This window comes from Mytilus galloprovincialis, chromosome 3 (assembly GCF_965363235.1).
Source record: "Mytilus galloprovincialis chromosome 3, xbMytGall1.hap1.1, whole genome shotgun sequence".
Classification (NCBI taxonomy): domain Eukaryota; kingdom Metazoa; phylum Mollusca; class Bivalvia; order Mytilida; family Mytilidae; genus Mytilus; species Mytilus galloprovincialis.
This window is the reverse complement of record NC_134840.1, coordinates 54,965,340-54,991,512: the sequence shown is the minus strand read 5'-3', so window position 1 is coordinate 54,991,512 and position 26,173 is coordinate 54,965,340. Positions and strand designations below refer to the sequence as shown.

Genomic DNA, 26,173 nt, shown 5'->3' with positions numbered 1-26,173 from the left:
GTGATATTGTCTTATGTTTCATTGCATTAATCCTATCAACTTCATTTTTTCATACTAGATCTCTGTTTTAAAGATTTCCCATATGACTCAAGGGAAATGTATCCAACTTCAAAATGCCAATGCATTAGGTTGTCATGTCTAGAAAAATTTGGAGTTGGAGCACCAGGCAAGATCTGAGGAACATTTTATAATTCTGAATAAAATGATCCTTTTTATCAATGACAAATTCTTGTAATTGACCTTATATATATATGCTATTCCTTAATTAGCTTTGACACAACCATTTCAGAGAAAACGATTAAAATGATATTTAACAATGCAGTATTGAATCAATTCAAACTTATGTGGCATCATTGCCACTTCGTTTTAATGAACTCAATCAGCATAAAATTAAGCTCTGCCATTCTTCATTTAAAAAACTTTGCCTTTTTCAAGTAACTTTCCGAAGAGGATTATTTAGAGTTATTCATCATTTAAAAAACTTTGCCTTTTTCAAGTAACTTTCAGAAGAGGATTATTTAGAGTTAACAAATCTTAATCAACACCTGCTTCTAGCAACTATGGTTTTCATCCAATTGAAACAAAATGTTGAAAATTTATTTAGTTTTGTATATTTGTTACCATTTGCATCTGCAATACCAATAGCTGGTAATAGGGTATGATAATAATAATTAAAAATATGACAAAGCAACTTCATAGCTAGTGGGGAATATCATTTACTTTCCATGACTTCCAATGTTGCAGGATTTTTTCATTTCAATCTCAGTTTTAATACATACTATTTGTAATAACATTCAGAGTTGTTGCTGTAGAACTTTGTGCAGTCCCCACATTGTTTGTAGCCAAACATCTATATGTTCCAGCATCATTTAAATCTGCATTGAATATGGTAAGTGAAGGAACAGATGAAGTACTGCCGCTGTATTTGTTGGTGTTGGTACTAGATGTTATTGTTGTGACAGTACTTCCGACTGTTCTCTGCCAGGTAACACTTGTTACAGTTGAAGTGGATGATACAGAACACGATAATGTAACTGATCCTCCATTGTTTACAGAGTAGGATGACTGTTGAATTGTCACAGTTGGTGTGCCTGGCGCTAAAAAATAATAAACAGGTTAAACCTAATTTCATCAATTTTTGTAACTTTATCACATTCAATGATAATGGTAATTTAAAAAAAAACAATGATGTTTGAAACTGCATAATCAAATAAAAGATCTTAGTTTTTTTAATTATCATCTTTATAAGAAAGTCAAGACAAACAATACACCTTGATAACTATACAAATCTTTATGAAATCATACAAGAATATCTGCAAAATTATTCTTTGATAGATGATCAGTATTTCATTTTCCAAAGAAGTTTGGGTTATACTAAAAAGATTATGAACTATATAGGTTTTCAAGAACAAGACTTCTGTTATTTTCTTTCTGTGAATTAATAGATTGTTTATTGACTTTCAATGTTTTGTTCTATCCTGTTTTTGTATTGTCTTTCCTGCTACTAATTGTGTGTACTTAATTGTCAAAGATCAAGGTGTTATGATCTGTGAAGATCTTCAAATAATCAAACATTTCATTATGTGTATACAAATATATCTATATCTATGTACTTTACAAAGTCACTTATGTATAAAAATTGTTTATACTCTTACTTTAACCATAGTCACAGGATAGACAGTTTATTTTATGTTTTTTTATAAAGTCCTTTTTAAAATATAATGTCTAAAATTAAAAATCCAAACTTTTTTCTCAACAAAAATCAGATCAAAAATCAAGCAAAGTAACATTTACTTTTTCCTAACTGTTTCTTAATTAACAAATATTTTATTGAGATTTTCTAAGTATTACATGAATATATATAAATATAAGTTCTTATTTCTGGTTGAAGATATTTTGTAATAAACAGGTCACATGACCCATTCTGCCTCAAAATTTGAGTAACTTAGTGTTAAATTTCATAATGCATAAAGTAATTCTAAGGTATTTGACATCTCCATATGTCCTTGAATAATATTTTGTTTACATTAGTAATGTACGAGTTTGTACCAATCTTTATTCCAATAAATGTCAATAATAAATTCTGCACTATTCATATCTATAAGTCTATTAACAAAGCCAGACTTCAAAATACTTCATAAAAAATATTTCACCTAAAAAAATTAAAGAGCTGGGGAAATTTTTTGTTCAATATAAAGATTTTTTTAGCCTCAGGTATGCTAGCTGTTATCATCTTTTATTTTCTTTCATTTTTCCTTTAAATGTAAAATATTTAGTAATAAAATGTCTTTCAGTGCATGAATGAATTTCTTTTAATTTGAATATTCTATAACACCACAACATTTTGTGGATTTTCCAAGATTTAAATCTACTGGTTAGTGGAAATACTAAATTTACCTTTACAGAACATTTCAATGAAACAAACAATGTCTTTTCCAAGAAAAGTCCCTACCCATGGTGAAGGAATTATAAACTTATTGTTTTAGTTTTAAGTTCCCATAGATTGGCAGTACTGGCATATATATAGTCATATATAGTATACCTCAGTACCATAGTAAAGATTAAAAATGTGTGTTTTACCTTATTGAATAGTTTGCACTCGCTCAATGCTAGAGAAGATGGAAATAAAATTAACAGTACCAATTTTGTTGCACCAGATGCGCATTTCGACAACAAATGTCTCTTCAGTGATGCTTGTGGCCAAAATATTTGAAATCCAAAGCTTATATAAAAGATGAAGAGCTTTAATCCAAAAGGTCCAAAAAGTATAGCCAAATCTGTGAAAGGAATCAGAGCTTTGCATGAGGGAGATACATTCCTTAATTTATAATAATTTCCATCATTTTGGAAAGATGCGCTAGTACTTTTAAGGGCAATTTAAAATTTGTCTCTTTTTATATAGTTTTCAAGATTTATACTGGCAAAATTGGAGAAAAAAAATGATAAAAGGGCAATAAAAACTCCTTTAAGACAGTTTTGGTGTAAATGGAGAGTTCATAGATACATTTTAAAAATTTCTGCTGTGTCAGATTTTCTGTATAGTAATATTCAATCTTGACAACACATAATTATACCCCTATGTTCTATTTTCAGATATTTTGGTTGGAAGGTGGGGCATCAGACACATTTTTAAAAAGCGTGTGCTGGTTATATGATAATAGATGACATGGTTACAATAGCTTACGCTTGTCATGGTGAACTTATAACTCATTTGAAATGCCAAAATAAAGATGCTTGCAGCTTTTTTTTTTAATTACAGTAAATAAATTTAACATGATATTGTATAGTTTTGGGTATTGTATATTTAACTGTGATAATCAGCTGTAATAAACAATCATTACGTCCATAAATGAGATGTAAAAGGGAGTTCATTTTGCCTCCGGCCAGTTGTTTAATGAACATAGTTATGAATGACAGGTAAGCACAATATTTTCCTCATCCACTGAACTATAAAGAAATTGTCCTGATTTATTCAACAATAGAAGTTTCTACAAAGCACACAGCATGTATTCAAGTTTAATAATAAAAAACAAATTCTACTATAATAGGTTTGCTCCAATTGACCTCTTATTTGCTTTCTTTACAAGGCCAAATTTCTCTTCAAAAGAACAGACTGTGACATCTAGACTAACATCTAGATAAAAATGAGTTATTATTTAACAGACCTTAAAATTATCACATACATTCCTTTTTCATAGGTATCCAGGCATAGATTTAATTTGGTTTATTTTCTAATTTTTTTAACTTGTGACCTCCTGCATCTAAATATATCAAGTAATGAAAAACTGTTCATCTGTTTACAAACTAATTTTCATAATCAAATGGATCACAATTATATGAAAGCCTAAACTTCTTGCAAATATTTCCCCAAGATAACCATAAATAGTTATCAAAGGTACCAGGATTATAATTTAGTACGCAAGACGCGCATTTCATCTACATAAGACTCATCAGTGACGCTCATATCAAAATATTTATAAAGCCAAACAATTACAAAGTTGAAGAGCATTGAGGATCCAAAATTCCAAAAAGTTGTGCCAAATACGGCTAAGGAAATCTATGCCTGCCAGAATAAGAAAATCCTTAGTTTACAATTGCACAGTCATGACAGTACATGAGCTTTCTTGAGAGATGCCATGGTTAATATTACTTTTTTTGGTAATAGGAATCATTGAAACAGATACTTTCACAAGGAGGTAAAAAAACTTTTGTAATTTCTGTCAAACTGGATGAGAAATTCAATATCCTATAGAAAAGAAAATGACATATATATATATGCATAAACTACTTTTGTAGTACAGTGCTTAATATTCAATTTTCCCTAAGCCTGGTAATTTTATATCCTAGATATAATTAACATTCAAAGGATAGAGTTTTTTTTATTTACAAAAATTTTAATGATTTCTCTTTCATGTCACTATGCCTTTACTCTGAGGACACACAAACTAGAAAAATTTAAACCTTCTAATTGGCAGACAGGCCATGCATACAAAAGAATTCCCCAACATTTCAATGGCATTAATGGGATGTTAAGCTAGGATTTCTGAATAAAGTTATTAACCAAAGCTTCACTTTTGAACTTTTGATCAGTTATACAGATAGATGTTCATTTTAACATCTAAAAATATAATGAATTCTGATTCTATCACAGATTACAACACTTTATGTATTTCCTTTAAAGCTGATGGTATCTCAGTTAACAAGATGGTTTAATAGTGTATCCAAAGCCATGTTATTGCTTGTGTGATAAACACGCCCCCTTCCCTTCCAAAAAATACATGAAAAATGTACAACTTTTTATAAAATATGCAAAAAAGCTGGTACTCAAGAGAAGAGGAGATAAAATAACAACGAGAAGACAAACAAAATTAACAAAGATAAAATGTATATTTAATTGCCTACAACTACATCTTGTAATTCTTTATAATTGTCCATTTGTACTGATCCACTTAACATTCAAGCTGGGATAAGTACAGTTTAATTGACTTTCATTTGCTTACAGGCAAATATTTTACATGTAATTGTATTCAGTCCAGTTAAAGAAACCTTAAAATTTCAAATTCAAGAAATGCTTGAAATTTCAGTAAGGTGAGAATGTTACCTTAATTATATATAATGTTCCCTTAAAGGAGCCACTGTGACTTTGAGATGAAAACAGCAATAAAGTTTACTGTTCCTTTGTTTGTTTTTTTCATGTGTGTGAAGTGATTTAATCATTTTGTGACATGTATTGATACACAATTTATACAATATCCTTTCTTTAATTGAGTCTATAATTATAATAATTATTGATTCATAGGCATGATAGGTGGGTCAATGTGGCACTCAGCAGTATCTGGTAAACAAGAAAACAGTTACTAAACAAGAATGTGTCCACAGTACACGGATGCCCCACTCGCACTATCATTTTCTATGTTTAAAGGACTGTGAAATTGGAATAAATTCTCTAATTTGGCATTAAAATTAGAATGATCTTATCAAAGGGAACATGTATACTAAGTTTCAAGTTGATTGGACTTCTACTTTATCAAAAACTACCTTGACCAAAAACTTTAACCTGAAATTTGCACTATCATTTTCTATGTTCAGTGAACCGTAAAATTGGGGTCAAAACTCTAATTTGGCATTTAAATTTGAAAGATCATATCATAGGGCACATGTATACTAAGTTTCAAGTTGATTGGACTTCAACTTCATCAAAAACTACCTTGACCAAAAACTTTAACCTGAAATTTGCACTATCATTTTCTATGTTCAGTGAACCGTAAAATTGGGGTCAAAACTCTAATTTGGCATTTAAATTAGAAAGATCATATCATAGGGCACATGTATACTAAGTTTCAAGTTGATTGGACTTCAACTTCATCAAAAACTACCTTGACCAAAAACTTTAACCTGAAGCCAAAAACTTTAACCTGAAATTTGCACTATCATTTTCTATGTTCAGTGAACCGTAAAATTGGGGTCAAAACTCTAATTTGGCATTTAAATTAGAAAGATCATATCATAGGGCACATGTATACTAAGTTTCAAGTTGATTGGACTTAAACTTCATCAAAAACTACCTTGACCAAAAACTTTAACCTGAAGCGGGACAGACGGACGGACGGACGAACGAACAGACGGACGGACGAACAGACAGACGGACGGACGCACAGACCAGAAAACATAATGCCCCTCTACTATCGTAGGTGGGGCATAAAAAGTTTAATATAAAGAAAGCATACTTACTGGTTACAGTCAAGGTTGCAATAGTAGAACTTTGTCCAGTTCCAAAGGCATTACTTGCAAAACATTGGTATGTGCCCTGGTCATTGCTGTCTGTATTCAATATGGTAAGTCCTGGTACAGATGTAGTAGAACCACTGTACTTGTTTGTATTTGTACTGGTAAAAATATTGGTAACAAATCCATTCACAGTTCGCTGCCAAAATACTTGGTTAAGTGCAGATGATGACGTTACTGAACAAGCTAATGTTATTTGTCCTCCAGCATTTATAGAGTAAGATGTCAGTGGAATAGAGACTGATGGAACTACAACAAAAAAGCAAGAAATTAAATAAAAAAAAGCTTTGACTAAATATGTATGTTTCATTTCATGTGTGACAGGATTGTTACCCGTAAGCGGTTGAGCTAAGGAAGTACTTCTTTAGCTCAGTTGGTTAACACCCTGCCTTGTAACACAGAGATCTTGGGTATAAGTCCCGGTGGAGACAAGCAATTTTGTGATGAAATGCATCCTCTCCAGATACATTGGAGCCCAACCAAAAAAAAACAAGGTGGTTAGAGAGGAATTCTAGCTAGGGTATGTTTGTGTGAGAGTCATAATGGTATGACGAGGTGGGGTAAGTGTGACAGGATTGCTTACCTTAGAACATGTGGTACCAATGAAATGTAAATACTTAGTCAGCCATAACAGAGATCCCGGGATTGAGTCCTGGTGAAAACAAGCTTTTGTAATGAAATTCATGCTCTACGGTTACACATATTTTCGGGATGACAGGATTTAAATTTATTTAAATTCTGGACCTCAGGATTTCGTGTTTTTAAGCCCCGGATTTTCGGATCAGGACATCCCCCCCACCCCACCTATATAACAATATCAGAGACCTATAATGTGGGTCTCATTGGGGTCTAAGCGTGACGCAGGATTGCCGATTTTTTTGTAAGCGTGATACGTAAAAGTCAAATTATTGTGTTTTGAAAACGGGAAAAAAAGGTGTAGCGGGAACCGGGAAATGACGAAAAAATGAGAATTGCTTACGTACATAGTGTAAGCGGGATACAGGAATCTGACAAAACAGTAAGTGGGATCTGGGATTGGAACCCCCCAATGAGACCCCCTATAACACATGTCTCTGACAATATTATAATTTCAATTAAGGTCAAGTAACAGTGAACGTTTTCAGCCTTTTTATTTCGAGTATTTTGGTGTTTTGACCTTTTATTTCTCGTTTTCTCATGTTTGTTTGGCTCAATTTGCGTGATTCGTCTTTACCCTTATTTATTTTCCGTGTTTCCTGTCTGTGCTCTTAATTTCTCGTGCATGTCCCGCATTTGATTAAAAAGTCAGTGTGTTATACTGAATACCTATTGAAATTTGTGTAATCTAATATTACAGCTTTTACATTAATGCTAGCAAGACAAATCTTTGTTTGGCTTGCTTGCTTTGTTTGTATCAATGTTTGCTTAAGCATGGCAATTAAGATTGGCTGGGTTTCAGCTTGTATACATCATACTTAAATTTTAGTGGACGTTATGTTTAAGGTTAAGGACACTGAATTTTAAAACATCACATGACAAATATTCTCAGGCAGGATTCTACTTCGTCAAAATTATCTCCCCATTACGGCAGTTCATTTTCACAATTGTAGAAATGGAAGCCAATATTATTTTTTTTTCATTTTCATCATCCAACTAAAGTCAACCTGTAGCTTTGCTATATAAACATGATAAAAATGATAGAATCTGAAGCGAGATGATGTATCAAATACTCTTTCTTTGTACGTTTTCAAGACAAAATATTCATCTCAAACACACCCTAACATAAAAAAGGTGGACTCGATTTTCTCTTTCCGATACAATTGTTACCCATTTATTGGAATTTTTTCTTGAGTTACATAATGGAAGGGCAGATACGGAAATAACTGAACTAATAGATTGATATGTTATAAGAAAAACAATATAAGGTCAATGTCATAAAAATATATAACTTTTTTTTTCACTCGGCGCAAAACTGTGGAAGTGTAGTTTCTCATCATCATTCAAGAAAACAGTTTAATTTTTCTTTCATTGACCAATTATTGTATTTTTACAGGTGATGAAACATGTGAAATATTTGTCATGTGATGTTTTAAAATTAAGTGTCCTTAACCTCAAACGTAACGTCCAATAAAATTTAAGTATGATGTATACAAGCTGAAGCCCCGCCTATCTTAATTGCCATGCATGAGCAAACATTGATACAAACAAAGCAAGCAAGTCAAACAAAGAATTGTCTTGCTAGCATTAATGTAAAAGCTGTAATTGATCTATGTTGTTACCATTCTACTTTTGCAATATGTATGGTATCAATGAAGTCCATCAAATTTCTATGAATTTTTTTTTTTTCAAATAAGATGCAAGTAGCGGACGCTATTAAAAGTTGACCGTAAGGTCTCCATGTCTATTAATAAAGGCTGCATGATCTCCAAGAACGACTGAGTAATAACTTATGGTAATTTTTCCTTAATATTTACGATTTTATTCCTCGTGCTTCGTTTTTCCAAATTTTTATTATTTTTCGTGCAACGTTTTTTCAATTTCTATTTCCCGTGTTTCCGTGTTCAGTACCCCCCTTTACCACCCTCAGATAATATACATGCTCTGTACGTTTTGTGTCTTTTATGACCGTGATCCTGGTTGACCTCTGCTTGCTGTGAACAAAAAGCAGCTATGTGCATCGTATTAATTTTATCTACAACACTTTTTTCACCAACCGGAAATCTATTTTCTAATAAGCAAACTCAAAGACGGCAGTCAATATTCCGCGTCATGAACTCGGTACTATGACCGTGCCTAGTCCGAGATTACTCTGACGTCCAACGGCTGTTTTGCCAGAGAAGCTGGGGCCGTGGGACTGGCATAATAACCGTTGGACGTCAGAGTTATCTCGGACTAGACCGTGCCCCCGCTGTACGGCACTCAGTTCCATAGGCGGATCCAGGGGGGGTCTGGGGTTGGAACCCCCTTTTTTTACGATCAATGCATTTGAATGGGGACATGTGGTTGGACCCCCCCTTTTATCCTGGATTGGGAACCCCCTTTTTAAAATGGCTGGATCCGCCCCTGTCCTTAGGTCAGTCAGAGCCCCCTTTATGAAAAGTTCTGGATCCGCCACTTATTTCCAAACGTAGACCAGAGACAGATTTAGCGGGGTTATAAAATGAGCTTTATGTTTGGTTAAAGTCATATGAAACCTCAAATAATAAAAAATGATCCGGCATATTTTTTTGTATAACAAAGTTGAATAGTTGTCATTATTAAACTTATGTACATATACTTTTTTTCTTTAATTTGTCCACATTTCATGCCAAGAAATTGCCTCTGTTTTAATTTTGAAAATATCCATGAAGCAAATTACATGGATGATTAATAATTGACCATTTGGTATATTGCCGTATTGTAAATGAATGTAGGACAGAAAGTCACAGTGACTGTGACTTTTTGTCCTGTGACTTTTTGTCCTGTGACTTTCTGTCCGTTTACCTTCTAAACGACACTTACATGAAGATCGTAAATTAATTTGTTGAATGAAATTAATTCTTTAACTACTAATGGGTGCCGTAGGAGGTCGACCGGGATTTTTATCGAGGATTTCTTGACATGAAAACTCAGAGTTAGAATTCATAGAACAGAAAAAAAGGGCAGTGGCAAATATTTCGTGTATATTTCAAACATAGAGAGGATTAACCCGGCATCCTTTGCCAAAAAAACCCTTTATTTTCTTTTATGTGCCTTCGAACTTTATGTTATGAAGTGTAGTTTCACTTTCCATATTAGGTATTTATTCTCATGTAAGCTCCGCGTGGTAAAAATCACGTGATGCAGGAATATAGTATCTTGGAGTTTTCTTTGTTGGGCGGGGACTCCCAGCAAACAACATGCATGTATATAACGGCATTGTAGATTTTCTTATTAAATAAATTAAGTTTCCTGTCCGGTACATGAATAGATCGGTTAGAAAGCAAGGTTTTGATTTAATCGGAAACCTTAATTTGAAGGTTGGAAATAGACAGCACAAAACACAAAAAAAGGGGTGGAGGAGGGGGGGGTGTCCAAATGGAATGTTTTTATCTTATGAACTCTACATGTGAAAGAATATTTTTTTTTTTTAATTAAAAGAGAGAAAAACAAATGTAAGACAAATTGTGAATGGTCTTTCTTCCTTTTTCCCGAGAGAAGTGGTTAACTTTTTTTAATTGATTGCTTCCAGGAAGCAATTCGCCGACATATTTTCCGTATTCAAAGTGACCTTAGCGTGACCCTCCTCGTAAACGTCCGGTGATCGCAATACGCATGGATCTGTCACTGAAATAAACTATTGTCTGATTATACATGTTATACACGTGCTCAATATATATGCCTCTTTGTCGATTGTTTACTATAAGGTGACTATATATATATAAACATCAACCCAACAATGTTAGATTGGTTCTTCCCTCGCCGGGATTCGAACCCATGCTACTGTGATATCGTGACACCAAATCGCCTGCACTGCAGCCGTCCCGCTAGACCACACGACCACCTGGGCTCTACATATCTATATGATCATCTACTACCAAAGAAAAACACACAAAGATCGCTTGAGAGATTACAATCAAAAACTGCCCACACAAAAAAATAGAAACATGTATCAAAGACACATTTTTCCTGATTAACTGAGTACAATTTTAAACTTTATGAGCTTTTATTTTACAAGACAAAGTGTTGAAACACGTGCCGAAACTTTGGCAACTGAGTCTTGGAAGTTTCCCTTTATATCGTAGTGTCCATCAACAGTGATACCGATTGGGTAAAAGGATGGCGATACTAATTAACGCGCTTAACTTCATAGCGTACGCTCGAGGTCAAGAGAGTATAAAGCTAAACATAAAAACGTTTAGAGAGTATCACACCAATAGTGACATAAACAGAACATGTAAGTGTGTCTGCCGGACAGCATTTATTCATTGGCTAGAGGTATAGGGGGAGAGTTGAGATCTCACAAAACATGTTTAACCCCGCCACATTTTTTAGCCTGTCCCAAGTCAGGAGACTCTGGCATTTGATAGTCTTGTATGTTTTTTTAGTTTTAGATCATTTATATGTTTCATTTTCACTGAACCAGTACATAATTTTATTTAGGGGCCAACTGAGGCCAACCTCCGGGTGCGGGATTTTATCGCTGCGTTGAAGCCTTATGTTTGGCCTTCGGCTGTTATATGCTGTTGTTTCTTTGACAACTCCCCATTTCCATTCTCAATTTTATTTACTTCGGAACGGTTGCATTATTTTTTTAAACAAAATGCACCACTTTACATGCGGTCTGACTTCAGGGTCTGACAAATCTACATCTACTGGACGGATGGCACACCAAGAAACGAATGGTAACCCAAACTATTAACACCATGTAGAAATGATGTAAACAAAATGCACCACTTTACATGCGGTCTGACTTCAGGGTCTGACAAATCTACATCTACTGGACGGATGGCACACCAAGAAACTAATGGTAACCCAAACTAGCAACACCACGTAGAAAGGATGTAAACAAAATGCACCACTTTACATGCGGTCTGACTTCAGGGTCTGACAAATCTACACCTATTGGACGGATGGCACACCAAGAAACTAATGGTAACCCAAACTAGCAACACCATGTAGAAAGGATGTAGTGTCAGCTTCCACTTCTATTATCAAAAATAACCCATCAATCTTTAAAACCTTTAAATTTCTATAGAATGTGCATACATTTTTAAACAATACTTCTACCACGTCATTTTATATCTTTTCTAGGAAAAAATTTAAAACACTTCAAACAATTGTGACTTATCAGTGATTTCATTATGCTTCAACAAGTAAGCGAGTCACGATGGATCAGAATTGTTATGAAATACAACGACAATCGTCCCTGATTTTTAAAAAATAAATGATTTGCAATTGAAAATTGTGCTTTAAAATTTTAATATCTTTGTTTACAAAAATGTTTTGGATGATTTATAGAAAAATTATTAAACTGTTATTCAACGTCTCATTACAGTTATTATAGCATAATCTTTTATATTTTTTCTATAGTGATAATACATAATTCCTTAAAACTTTAGTTACTATACAGTTACCAGTGATTATACATTCCCCTGATAATTTTATGGATTATACGATTTACTGTAACATATACATACAAACACATTAAATCTGCACGGTATTTTTTGGTATGACTTACCTTGGGCATACGTTGGTTGTAAGAAGATCCCTATCAACACTACCAGTGGCAGCACCATCTTTGTAGTGCACACCATTTTGTCAGACTATCGAAAATGACAATTTCTGACCTCTTTCTTTTGCAGCACTTTAACCTAAAAAGTAGTAATACATATATATATATATACATATACAACTCGCCTAAACATCAACCCAACAATGTTAGATCTGTAAACTTGCTTTCGCAAATTTTTTGTTCTTCCCTCGCCCGGATTCGAACCCATGCTACTGAGATATCGTTACACCAAATCGCCTGCACTGTAATCGGCGCGCTAGACCACACGACCACCTGGGCTTCAAAAATGAAGCTTTCGGTGACCGGGTGTTACCTTTCCACGTCAGTTTTAATCTAGCGTCGTACTACAGTACATGATATGAAGATGTTATTTTTACAGATCAGCTAAATGATCTATAGTAAAGGATCCTACAAATTAATGTAAGATACAGTCACAGAAATAATTATATTTATAAGTATGTCTGAACCAGTGACAACTCTACAACAGATGGGAACCTAAAATTGCCATGCAATGTTTAGATGGACGTAAACTTTAATTCAGTTAAAGACGAGATTGTTTTGTGCATAATGAGCACTTAATATAAAATAAACGTCCCAATTTGTTTTACTTGTGTATGTGTAACTAAAATTGATTCGTACATGTGGGTATCGGGGGAAAATCTGACGAATCAGTTAAACACGAGATTTTTGTATGTATAAATGAGCCTTTTATAAGATATAAACGTCCCAATTTTTGGCTTCTGTATTGAGTGATTATAATTGATTAATACATTTTGGTGTCAGAAGAAAACCAACTAATATAACTTTGTTATTCACCGCTTTAAAATTAATTATATAGAAATCCGACTCCGTTTACCAAAACAGAAATCTGTCTTACTCTATTCAACAACGCCCACCGTTACTTTCAGAACCAGTTCTATGGGGCGTTAAATGTCCGCAAACATGTTTCAAACGTATAAATTTTTAAAATGGAAGGTATAAGTACTTAAGAAAATACAAATACTGAAAATACCCCAAAGGTCAATACATTAGAAATTTGTCACTTATTATGATTGAAGTTTGTTAAGATGAGTGACTGTCAACCTGTTTTTTTTAGAAGAGCGAACAAAATAATACTTTTTTTGTGTGTGTGACATATAATCAGTTCAAAGCTCTAGATTTTTTCCCCCATTCGAATGAAAAAATATATATTGATTACACATCTTTTTTCTCATTCGTTAAAGGTCACATGGTTTGCCGATATTTAACTTAAGACGTAACATGGAGAATATAGTGAAGAACAATACATGTGTGGCACTTATATATATATATACGCCTCCATACATAATGTATGGTTAAAAGCCATTATAGTTTGACCCTGGGGCTAGATTCAATATGAAAGCAAGCACTTTATTTAAGCACTGGACACAATCAATATATAGTAGTAAATAGAGTATCAATGAAAGTCTGGGACATTTAAGACAAGTAATTGATAACTATAATATTAAACAATGAAAACTAGATGTTTAAACTCCAATGATTTTGGTGAATTAACATAGTTTCACGAAATAAAAAAATAATAAAACATGGTAAATATATACATTGTATATAATTATTAAGTTACAGTGAAGCTAATAATTCTGCTTGTATTGGCTATTGATTATCGTCTATAAATTCTTTCATCTTTTACTGTTGTTTGATAAAACATGTGAATAATTATTTGTATTAATCCCGGCGTATTACAATCTGTTCTAATTGGATAAAGGCAGATGTGGTGTGAGTGCCAATGAGACAACTCTCCATCCAAATAACAATTTAAAAAAGTAAACCATTATAGGTTAAAGTACGGCCTTCAACACGGAGCCTTGGCTCACACCGAACAACAAGCTATAAAGGGCCCCAAAATTACTAGTATAAAACCATTCAAACGGGAAAACCAACGGTCTAATCTATATAAACAAAACGAGAAACGAGAAACACGTATATATTACATAAACAAACGACAACTACTGTACATCAGATTCCTGACTTAGGACAGGTGATTTGTTTGTCATAAAGGAAATATTAAACTCGACACTACAACACATTTTACACTAAATTGCGACACATAACTATTCAAATCGCTACTTTTTCACCTGGAGACAGTAGACCAATTGACAGTTAAGCTTAGTTTACTTTTGTAGGAAGTTATTTCCTTCTGAATTTGAAATTGTAAATACGCCTATAAAATTAACAGACTATAACCAGTTATTATTTGCTTGTGTCGTTTTGGTGCTGTCTCATTGATGTTTAGCTAACATATTTGTCTATACATAATACATTTGTAGAAATAAGAAGATGTTGTATGACCGTATGAGTGCCAATGAGACAACTTTCCATCCAAGTCACAATTTGTAAAAGAAAAGGTACGATATTCAACACGTAGCCTTGGCTCACATCGAACAGAAAGATATAAAGGGTCACAAAAATGTATGGTGTCAACCCATTCAAAGGTGGAAAAACAACGGTCTAATCTATATAAAAAACTTGATTTAAACCATATATATAAGATGAAATGGTATGATTGCCACTGAATTAAACAACTCTCCACCAGAGACCAAATAAAGTAGAAGTAAACATTTCAAGGTCAATATAAGGATTTCAGCAATGACCAAACCCTTAGTTAGCTTTGCCTGAAAACGCCCCGAAATGACAAATGCTTTAACAATTCGAGAGAGCAAACTATATATGTTTACAAGACAATAAACGATACTAATTCTGATATACAGCAACACACGGTAACCACAGAAATACAGACTCCTGATTACATATGTATAGTTTATTAGCTAGTTACATTTCAGCAATATCGAAACTTTTTTTTTTTAAAGTTATTTAAAATACTTTTTTTAGTGCAATGATAAATATACGGTTATTTTATGTCTCAAATTGTGTTGTGTTTGGTACATTCTTTATACATGCACTAGTTGTATAACCGAATGAAACAGATACGGTTTTCAGTCTCTTAATGTTTGTAAGTGGTGATCAAAATTATAAAGCGTTGAACATTACATATGCTAGGTTGTTTTTTTCATTTTAATTTAAAAGTGGACTCTAGTGTTGAACTGGAAGTTAAAAAAAAACACGTTCAAGCCCGAAAATTACCAATTACACTCATGGTTAGACCTAGAAGTGAAATTCAAGGTAAGGTGGTTATTATTTAAAATTTATCTTCCTATGTCTAGTACCACAAAATCATGTGAACAAACTTATTCAATTTCAATTCTGGCCAGCCTTAATGATTTAAAAAAGACAATTCAAATAAGAAGATACCTTAACATTTGTATTTTTGATTATCCTAACATTAACGTTGGTCATTTTTGTACACCTACCGTGACAATGAGGCAAAAGATTTTTGAGACATATCGAGACATGTATTCTTAACTTTGACAGTACACACATAGTAGGGAGTAATACTAAAAGTACAATAAATTTACTTTTGATAAATAACCGGTATATATTCGATTGCTTTTATTCATATTCATTCAAAATAACTATCTATTTCACTGTCGACTTATTCAATAAAATACAAATAACAAATACTTAAGTACTATATATCTAGCATTTATTCATTTCTGCAATTTAATGATAAAAAAAATAAAACACAGCATGTCCAAAAAATACTTACAATGCGGTGTTAGAAAAAGACATGATTTATATCTTTAGCAGTTAATAGAGCTTCAGAGAAAAAATGTTTAGCATTGCATTCAATAACAGAAATTCCCTTTTTAAGATATTTCAATCTGGTTTTCATGCATACTTTTAGACAAGTTTGATGTGTTACTGGATTGGTTTTATAACTAAGTTTGCCTTTACATATGTTTGTTTATTGACTTCTGGGATATTTTGAGTAAAAAGATAAAAAAAAAGTACTCATGTAAAATGGCTTTATTTTTAGAAACGTGAAGGAAAAATGCTGAGTACGGGTCGTGGTGTGTCTATGGATTTCGAGATACATGTATATTGGGTCAAAAGATCAAACATTTATGTATGGCTCTTTTTGCTGCTTGAGTTAAAATACTGAGTACGACGTAGGCTTTGAGTATTTCAGTAACAAAATACAAAATCAGGAACAACCAGCCTGCCCACAACATACCTTTACATTTATTGATATTCAGCCTTACATCTCTTTAAAAACTATTGCATTAAAGATTTCCAATTTGCTGATATATTCAAAATATTAAAGTTTCTAGCCAATAACACATCATCGTACATGATAAGTGTAGTTTTCAACTAATAGAGGAAATAAAAAAATCAAACTCCCGTTTAATCATAATGGCCACAAGCACGAATACAATTGAAGTTAATAATATTTTTTTATAGCAATGCCTGCTCAGATTGTATTTAATTTATACCTTGTTAATGATATAACATAGTTTGGGTTTACATAATCAGTCTTCATTGGATTTTAATCGGTTATTTGGAGGTTCTTCTGTGTTTTCTTCTGATGTAATGAGATTTAAATATACATATTGAATGACACAGTTCAAATAAATTTTAATTGATTTGTCAGCATTCTGGTCAGTGAAACTAAAATAGAGCAAACTCATTGAGCCGGAACAAAATTTTAAATGTCTATTAAATCCTAAAAACCGGTTTTCCTTCCTTTCAACAAATATTTCCAATATCAAATATTTGTAGAATCATTGAAATAATACGCTGTTAAATTGAACTTGCTTTTGAATAGCTGCTTTCTTACAAACAAAATTATATTCGAATACGATTAAAATTCTTAAAAATCATATGCTTCACAGATGCATATTTGACTATAATCATAATACTACAAAAGTAAAAACTTGATCAAGTAAGAGAAAATGGCTGATTACTTGTTTAAATATGCATTTCGTTATGCAGCACACTTCAAATTATACTTTACATAAACAAGACAGTCCATGCAAAGTTGTTACATCAAGTTTTGCTGATATTAGTATTGCTTTTCACTGTTTATTAGCTGTATACATTTTATCTTATCCAGCAAATTCCATTTATACCACTGGCAATGGTAATTAATTAGACAATATTTACTTTTGTAATATGCTTACTTTCTACCTTTGTTTCTTAGAATCTCATATATTTTTAAAAAGCCAAAATACATCTCCCATTTTCGTATATGGTAACAGTCATATAATACAATACAATTGATGATGATAATGGTGGAAGTTTGTAGTGTTAACTCTTTGCAATGCTTTTACTACAAAATTATGTAGCCAACTTATAAAAATGCTAAAGCTTAAAATATTACAACAGAGTAAGATAGCATCTTTACTTTTTAAGACTCATTTCCATTATTGTCTCACAGATTGAGTTTCATTGAATTTTGCAAAGCATTAAGCCAATTTTAAGGAGTCGTAGATCTCAGATTTTCAAAGACTATAATAGTTTGCTAGTGGTAATCAATAGCTCACGATTTATTTTTAATGTAAAAATATAATTCCGTTAATAAAAATAATGATTGTATTAATTTAGAGAAAACTTACCGGTTAGATCTAGCCGACTACCACCCGATGACTGTGAATTTAAATACCTGATCCTGAAAGTGACTATACACGCCCACTATACCTTCACCAAACAATGTGTCAAATGACAATATATAGATCTAGATCCAATACTTGTTTTCAAAAGAAACTTTAATGTAGTGGGTATAAGGTATTTCAACTTCGTTTTAAATCTAAGGATTATTTATTTCGTAATGTTTTTAAATGCTCTTGCGGAAAGATTTACGTAATACTAGTTCTGATCTTATATTTAGTGTAATTAGGTCCTTTATTTTTGTGATTATACCAGCTGTATTTAATTATTCTCCATTCAAGAAATCTCCGTTTTGAAATATTTTTTGAAAGAAAAAAATAGCCGTTTGAATAGAACAAAGGAGATATTAAAGACGCTTCTTAAAATGCTTAAGTATCCATGTAATGTTATATAACCTCAATTGACAATTTAGAGACGAAATCTTTTTTAGTGCTTTGATGATTGATTAACATTACACTGCAAACGGAACATTTGACCTCGGTACTATGATGTAGATAGCGACAGAAAAATATTTCATGTCTCAGATAGCAGGTTCCATCAGAAAAAAAATATACTAACCATGACTATGAAGTCTATTCTACAAAATAGAACCAGTGAAAATTACCATAACAAGGGTGCACACGCTGAAATGTCTCACCTTCTTTATTTATCATTAATATCATGTTGATAGTCCTAAATATAAAGCTTAACTACAACTATCACACAAACTTAACATGGTCATATAAACCAAGCAAAAAATACCTGTACACCTTACAATCGTTCAATACACTAAATATAGCTGATCTATTGCTTATAGTTTCTAAGAAACAAACTTAACCAAGAAAACTAAACAATGATCAATGAACCATGAAAATGAGTTCAAGGTCAGATGAATCATGCTAGGCAGACATGAACAGCTTGCAATTCTTCCATACAACAAATCTAGTTGCCCTATTGTTGGTAGTTTAAGAAAAACAGACCAACACAAAAAAAAACTTAACACTGATCAATGAACCCTGATAAGAAGGTCAAGGCAAAAAAAAAAACATGCAAGACTGACATGAACATCATAAAATATCTCTATACACCAAATATAGTTGACCTATTGCATACAGTGTTAGGTAAAAAAAAAAGAGACCAAAACTCAAAAACTTAACTTTGACCACTGAACCATGAAAATGAGGTCAAGGTCAGATGACAGCTGTCAACTAGACAAAACTGAGATGGACGAGTTCAGTCAAATATGGTAGCTTGAATGATAATTTCTTTTTATCTTTTATTATTGTAGACAGACAAGACAATATTTTATTTGAGTCTCACCTCTTATAAAACATTTACATAATATTACAATTTCCAACATTTACATAATATTACAATTTCTAATATAAAACAAGAGCCACTCTAAAAAGAGTTATGAGAGACTATAAAAAAATGGTATATACATTTACATAATTATTTACATATATATATATATATACACACATAAAATATAAAACATAAAAAAATTTAAAAGTATACAAATTTTAAGAATATAATAAACATTTTCTTTTATGTAAAATATCATAGTAGATTTTGGCAGTATTAAAGTAAACATTTTCATCACTAAATAAAAATACAAATGTATCGTCATCTGACATACTATTAAAATCATGACAAAAAGAAATAGCATATGACTAAACAACACAGCACGAAAATCTGCATATAGTGGACATTATTGTATGTTTCAGTCTAACAGTTTACGAGTTAAAGTCACAACTTTTCACCTTTTTATTGATACTCCATATGTCACCTTAGTTGAACGGTTCTACTGTTTTTGTGTTTCATAACAAAAGAAAAAGCATTTATAAACAATAGGTAATAACTAATTAAATTACTATAAAAAGTAATTTTAGTTTTTTTGGGTTATAATCCTTAATACCATATTATAAAAGTCAAATAGCTATATAGATTAAATACACACATACTTAGAGCTACAAGTATATTCTATTAATTACAACAGAGATTTTCGTAAACCTTCTAATCTGATGTTCCCAAAAGTATAATAATATAATAATTGAAGACCCCCCCCCCCCAAAAAAAAACAACAACATTTCAGACGTTAAATTTTAAGTCTACTGTTCTATATACACCTGATATAGCAATTTGTTTTTTGAAGGGTTGCCTCCTACTTATATTCAACTTATTTATTCAAAACACACACACGTGTTTGTTTGTGCTTAGATTTTTGTGTATCAATATCTGCTCAGAAAATATGTTAATTTGCTTTCAAGTTGTGTATATAACCAATAACATGTTTTTATTTCATCTCCTCGCATTGGACATCAGAAATTAATAGCCGAATACATGGATTCAATGAAACAGTTCAACCATATAAGTATAGATGTAAGTATGGACTCTTAATATTTATTTAACCTTGTATTGGTCGGATAACTAATATTGAAAATAGAACATCTAATCAATACAATACATTACAATACAATACAAATATGTTTATTATAGGGTACAATATTGAGATATTTCAATTAAATTACACCTGCCTATTGGACCTATATAAGGCAGTATATATACATATGTAAATTATTTCAAATTTATGTGTTGTTTGCATTTTGTAAATAATTGTTCTAAAAAAAGGGACGAAAGATACCAAAGGGACAGTCAAACTCATAAATCGAAAATAAACTGACAATGCAATGGCTAAAAATGAAAAAGACAAACAGACAAACAATAGTAAACATGACACAACATAGACAACTAAACAATAAGCAACTCGAACCACACCCAAAACTTTGATTGATCTCAGGTGCTCCGGAAGGGTAAGCAGATCCTGCTCCACATGTGGCACCCGTCGTGTTGCATAGGTGATACAAGTATCAATCTGTTTCCAAGGATATTCAGACAAAAATAAATTAAACTTTTCACTGCTATACAAATATGGTTTCACTAAATCCAGAGAATAGTTGATCGCGTAGACTGCTGCAAAATTGGAAATCAACCAGAAAGTGTTATTCATATACAACTTGACTGAAGTCTACGGAGCCCCGCTAGGGACATGCAAAGAAAATGAAATATACTGTGCGCACAAAATAATATATTCTGCGCACAACTTAATTATATTGTGTGCACAAAATAATATATTGTGCGCACAACTTAAATATATTGTGCGCACGAAATAATATATTGTGCGCACAATTTAAATATATTGTGCGCACAACTTAAACATATTGTGCGCACAATATGATATGGTGTGCGCCCAAAATTAGGACAACAGTTTTCACTTGACCATGAACTCATTTTATTGATCATTCAACGAGGTTAAATGTTCGTGGTTTAGACGAAATCTCAGATACCAAATGCAATAGTTCTTCTATATTTGGTTGTATAAAACGATTTTAATGTCTAAATGTCAACTTGACATGTGTCATCTGACCTTGACCTCATTTCCAGGGTAAAGCGGTCCGGCAAAGTATTTTTTTTTCTGTTTTGGTGTATTTCTCGGATACTATAAGCATTTAGCTAGATATATATTACGAGCAGAATGTTTGTACGGTGTAATTGTCTATCTTGCAGTAATATTAATCTGGCCTTGATTTTATATTCATGGTTCGTGTTATTTGATTCTTGTTTGGTCTGTTTTTCAGATATTATAAGGAATAAGTGAACTTTATTTGTTTTATGGAATGATTGTAATGTATATATCGTCGCTGTTATGCAAAAACCTCGTATCTCAATATTTTGCGGAAATCTTTTTATCGATTATTTAGAATTAAATATGTATGTTCCACTATATGCGAAAATATCTGACCTTCTAACCAATTATCAACCCGAATTCTGACATGTGACGAAAAAGTGTAGTCGGATTGGTGAGACATTTTGTTGTGCAAAAATATCGTATCTCAAAAGAAAAAAATTTTGCACGGCAGCTGACATTATTACAGGTACAGTTTTATCAATTTTAGGTTCTCAAAGCTAATATATTAGCTTAAAAATAATGAAAATACAATATAGGTGCAGAAATTTTTGCTCGTCTTGGTAATTGATTGGTTAGAAGATCAGATATTTTCGCATACAGCGGAACATACATATTAAATTCTAAATAATCGAAAAAAGATTTCAGATTTTACTGCCTGGTGTAAAATTATCAAAACCTTAGATACGAGGTTTTTGCATAACAGCGACGATATATTTGTCTGACCTTGACTTTATTTTCATGGTTTACTGGTCAATTTTAAATATCTCAGAATTGGTCTATTTTTTAGATACGATAATAAAGGTATAGTTTAAATGTATTTAATGAACAAAATAATTAGAATGAAATTCAAAACAGTGTGGCTGTGGCCATTGATTGACACATTAAATTCATCCATTGACTGGGACAATTTATGTGAACGTTTGTATATAACGACCACTGCTCACTATGTACTTTTTAAAGACACTTAAACTATGGGGTCACCAAAGGTTCTCAACACCTTAATAAAGTAATTCGAAAAATTAATCAGAAATAACACGATGTTTTTTGATTTATATCAATTATATAAATCAAAACATAAAGGTTATTCCTGATTAATTTTTCGAATTATTTTATAATTAAAGGCGTTAAGAAACCTTTGGTGACCCCACAGTTTAAATGTCTATCGTAGGTACGTCGTGAACAGTGGTCGTTACAGACAAATGTTCACGTAAATTGTCTCAGTCAATGGATGAATTTAATGTGTCAATCAATGGCCACAGCCACACTGTTTTGAATTTCATTCTATAAAGGCGAGCATGTTTTACAAGGTTTGTTTCTCAGATGCATTTAGTTCTTCAATACAGCAAAAAAATCTCGCACTCAAAGGCGCGCTTCAGCTGGCCCATAAACAAAAATATGTACTAAGTCAGCGATAATGGACGTCATACTAAACTTCTAAGTGTTTCTCGTTTCTCGTTTTTTATATAGATTAGGCCGTTGGTTTTCCGGTTTGAATGGTTTTACACTAGTAATTTTGGGGACCCTTTATAGCTTGCTGTTTGTTGTTAGCCTGAGCTACGTGTTAAAGACCATACCTTAACCTGTAATGGTTCACTTTTATAAATTGTGACTAGGATGGAGAGTTGTCTCATTGGCACTCATACCACATATTCCTTTATCTATCCAAAATATATAAAAGAAACTAAAATTAAAATTCATAGAAGACCAAGACCAACACAAAGGCCAGAGGCTACTGACCTTGGACGGACACAAAAATGCGGCGGAGTTAAACATGTTTTGTGAGATCTCAACCCTCCTTTTGTACCTATAGCCAATGAAGATAAAAAAAAAAACAGCAATACCGACAGTAAAACTCAGTTTAAAAGAAGTCCGTGTCCGATGTCAGAAAAGGTAACAAATGAAACTTAACAAAATGACAATGATGCATAAATTAACAAAGGACTACTAGCAGTTACTGAGATGCCAGCTCCACACCTCAATTAAACTGATTGAAAGAATATGACTGTCTTAATTATTTGAATATCAAGCACAATCCCTCCCGTTACGGGTTGCGTATCATACCATCATAAAATATAAGAGAAGAATATAACCCGTATTTGTATGAGCTACATGTATGGTGTATATGTATTATGTTGTCTCATTGGTACTCGCATCGATCGCGATCAATCGGCCCACAAGTCTTTGAATAAATGATGCCCCAAAACAGACCATATTTGGAAAAATTGAATCAAAATTGTTTCGTTTGTTTTCAAAATATGCTACTTAGGAATACTTTTTCATTGACTATTCCTAAATTTCTTCGTAACATTTCAGTTTCATAATGAGTACAAACATCAAATTGTATATTGGAATCGATCAAAAATAGATACTATCAGTGACCTCTTGCCCTCTTTTCTTTTAATCAGAATGAATCTATAGCTTGGCCATTTGTACACAACTCTTAAAAAAATTCTAAATCATAATTAGCATATTGTTCTATGTCGGAAACTTGTTATTCAGTAGTAGTCGTTTATTGGTGTGGTTCATTTATTTATCGTTTTGTTACAGTCATTTTGGGCCTTTTATAGTTTGCTGTTAGGTGTGAGCCAACGCTCCGTAATGAAGACCGTACTATAACAAATAATTGTTAACTTTTAATAAATTATGATTTGGATGGAGAGCTGTCTCATTGGCACTCATATTGCATCTTTTGATTTATATATGTACTCAGTTTTATCTCTATTTGATCATAACTTCATGGTGAATTTCTAAGACTGAACACATCGTCATATTTCAATAACGAACAGTACATTTTGGGTCAAAACCGTACTTAATCATGAACAAACATAATCATCTTTAATGATAAAAAAACGTGTGTACGTGTATTCAGTTGTCAGTGAATTTGACTTACTTTACACTTTTACAATGAGATGTTTAGAGAAACTACATTATTCATTTAAGTTGATGACACTAAAACTTCATCATAAACTATAACCAAATCATTTACCATAAACAGAGACGGACGGATGAACAGACGTAAAGACTTTTAAATATAATGGCCATCTCTATCGTCGACGGAGCATAACAAAGTCAAAGTCGTGAATTGAGGAACATGTCAATCTTGTGTCAATCAAAACAAAATCTTGAGATTTTCAGAAATAAAGTATAATGCATAAGTGCAAATAATAGTTGTATATTTGTTACAAGAAAGTCTACATAGGTTCGATAGTGTCCTCGCTCTATTGCCAAGTATGTTTCAAACCGTTCCAATAAACTCGGAGGCTTTCGACGCGTCTGTTGGTAAACCAAGTTTCAGACGAAATAAACGTAATTTATTCAGTATTCATGTCAGGAGTCGATACAAATGCACTGATGATTTTTTGCTAGAGTATTTCCATGTAATCTAGTCCCATTTCAAAAAGAAAACCTTATGCATTTATCCGTTCTGTCACTTTAAAAAGAAGACATTGAACCCCCGTTCCATGTGTAAGGTCAAAGAATTTAACGCACACTATATTATGTTGTGCGCACAATATGTTTAAGTTGTGCGCACAATATATTTAAGTTGTGCGCACAGTATATTTAAGTTGTGCGCACAATATATTTAAATTGTGCGCACAATATAATTTGTTTTCTTTGCATGTCCCTAGAGGGGCTCCGTAGTAAGTCATATACATTCTACAAATTGGTTATTATTCTGACTCACAAACAAAACGTCTTATTTCTAATCTTAGTGGGAGAATACCACATATAAATTGTACCAGTATCGATCTTTCACTACGTTTTAATTTGAGTTTGATATACGATTCTGTTGAATATGTAGATTTAGAGGTTTTGTTTGAACGCAGTTTCGGAATGTTTGTTTATGCGTATACCATCTCATACCATCTTGTAGCATATATTCATAAGATTGTTTCTGACGTTGTTAACATCACATTTTATCTTTGTTGAAGTTATCATTACCATCTAAAGCCATGATTGTTCTTACACTAGATGACCAATTGTTCGTACATAGTTCGTAGTCCCTTCAGAACAGCTTTATACAAAGTCTAGTATTGTAAATATCCATCAATCGGTCCCAGTACCTTATCATATTACACCAGCGACATTCTTTTGAAGGTAACCATGTAACTTGAAAAATATTTCCTTCGATTCTGAATTGAAATTCACTCCGTTTTGTACAAAATGCTCTGAAATGTACAACTTTTCACTTGTCCATTCAGTAAGACTCTCCATTGATTGCACCACTCATGCTATTTATCAAGCTTCTTTTGCATATCACATTCATTCACGGTCATCAAAATTATATCGTCCGCATATAAGAGTAATAAAGAACATTTTGATGCTCCAATTGTTAAATCATGTCCAAGTTTATTGATTTCATATACTAGTTCATCAATAAAAATAGAAATAATGTCGGAGATGAATTGTCACCTTGTTTTACACCAAAGTAACACAAAAGCCAATTAAACATTTCATTGTTTAATAAAAATTTACACTTCAGGAGCCTGCAATTCAGTGGTTGTCGTTTGTTTATGTGTTACATATTTGTTTTTAGTTCATTTTTTTACATAAATAAGGCCGTTAGTTTTCTCGTTTGAATTGTTTTACATTGTCTTATCGGGGCCTTTTATAGGTGACTATGCGGTATGGGCTTTGATCATTGTTGAAGGCCGTACGGTGAC

General features: G+C 32.5%; 1 protein-coding gene across 10 annotated transcripts in view; it reads right to left on the bottom strand.

Annotated features, from left to right (window-relative positions):
* LOC143068347 (hemicentin-1-like) overlaps positions 1-26,173 on the bottom strand; it is a 166,363-nt gene that overhangs the window by 71,976 nt on the left and 68,214 nt on the right. Inside the window, exons 1-4 of one of the 10 annotated variants that reach the window (XM_076242322.1) lie at positions 18,010-18,121; positions 12,464-12,596; positions 6,232-6,534; positions 780-1,097 (exon numbers count right to left, since the gene is read on the bottom strand). The exons of 7 other annotated variants lie outside the window; for them this stretch is intronic. In XM_076242322.1, the coding sequence (XP_076098437.1) occupies positions 780-1,097; positions 6,232-6,534; positions 12,464-12,539 (697 nt within the window). In that variant the 5' untranslated portion in view covers positions 12,540-12,596; positions 18,010-18,121. Of the gene's footprint in view, positions 1-779; positions 1,098-6,231; positions 6,535-12,463; positions 12,597-18,009; positions 18,122-26,173 lie in introns of those variants that run through there. 2 more of the 10 variants (XM_076242325.1, XM_076242323.1) reach the window with 2 other exon arrangements.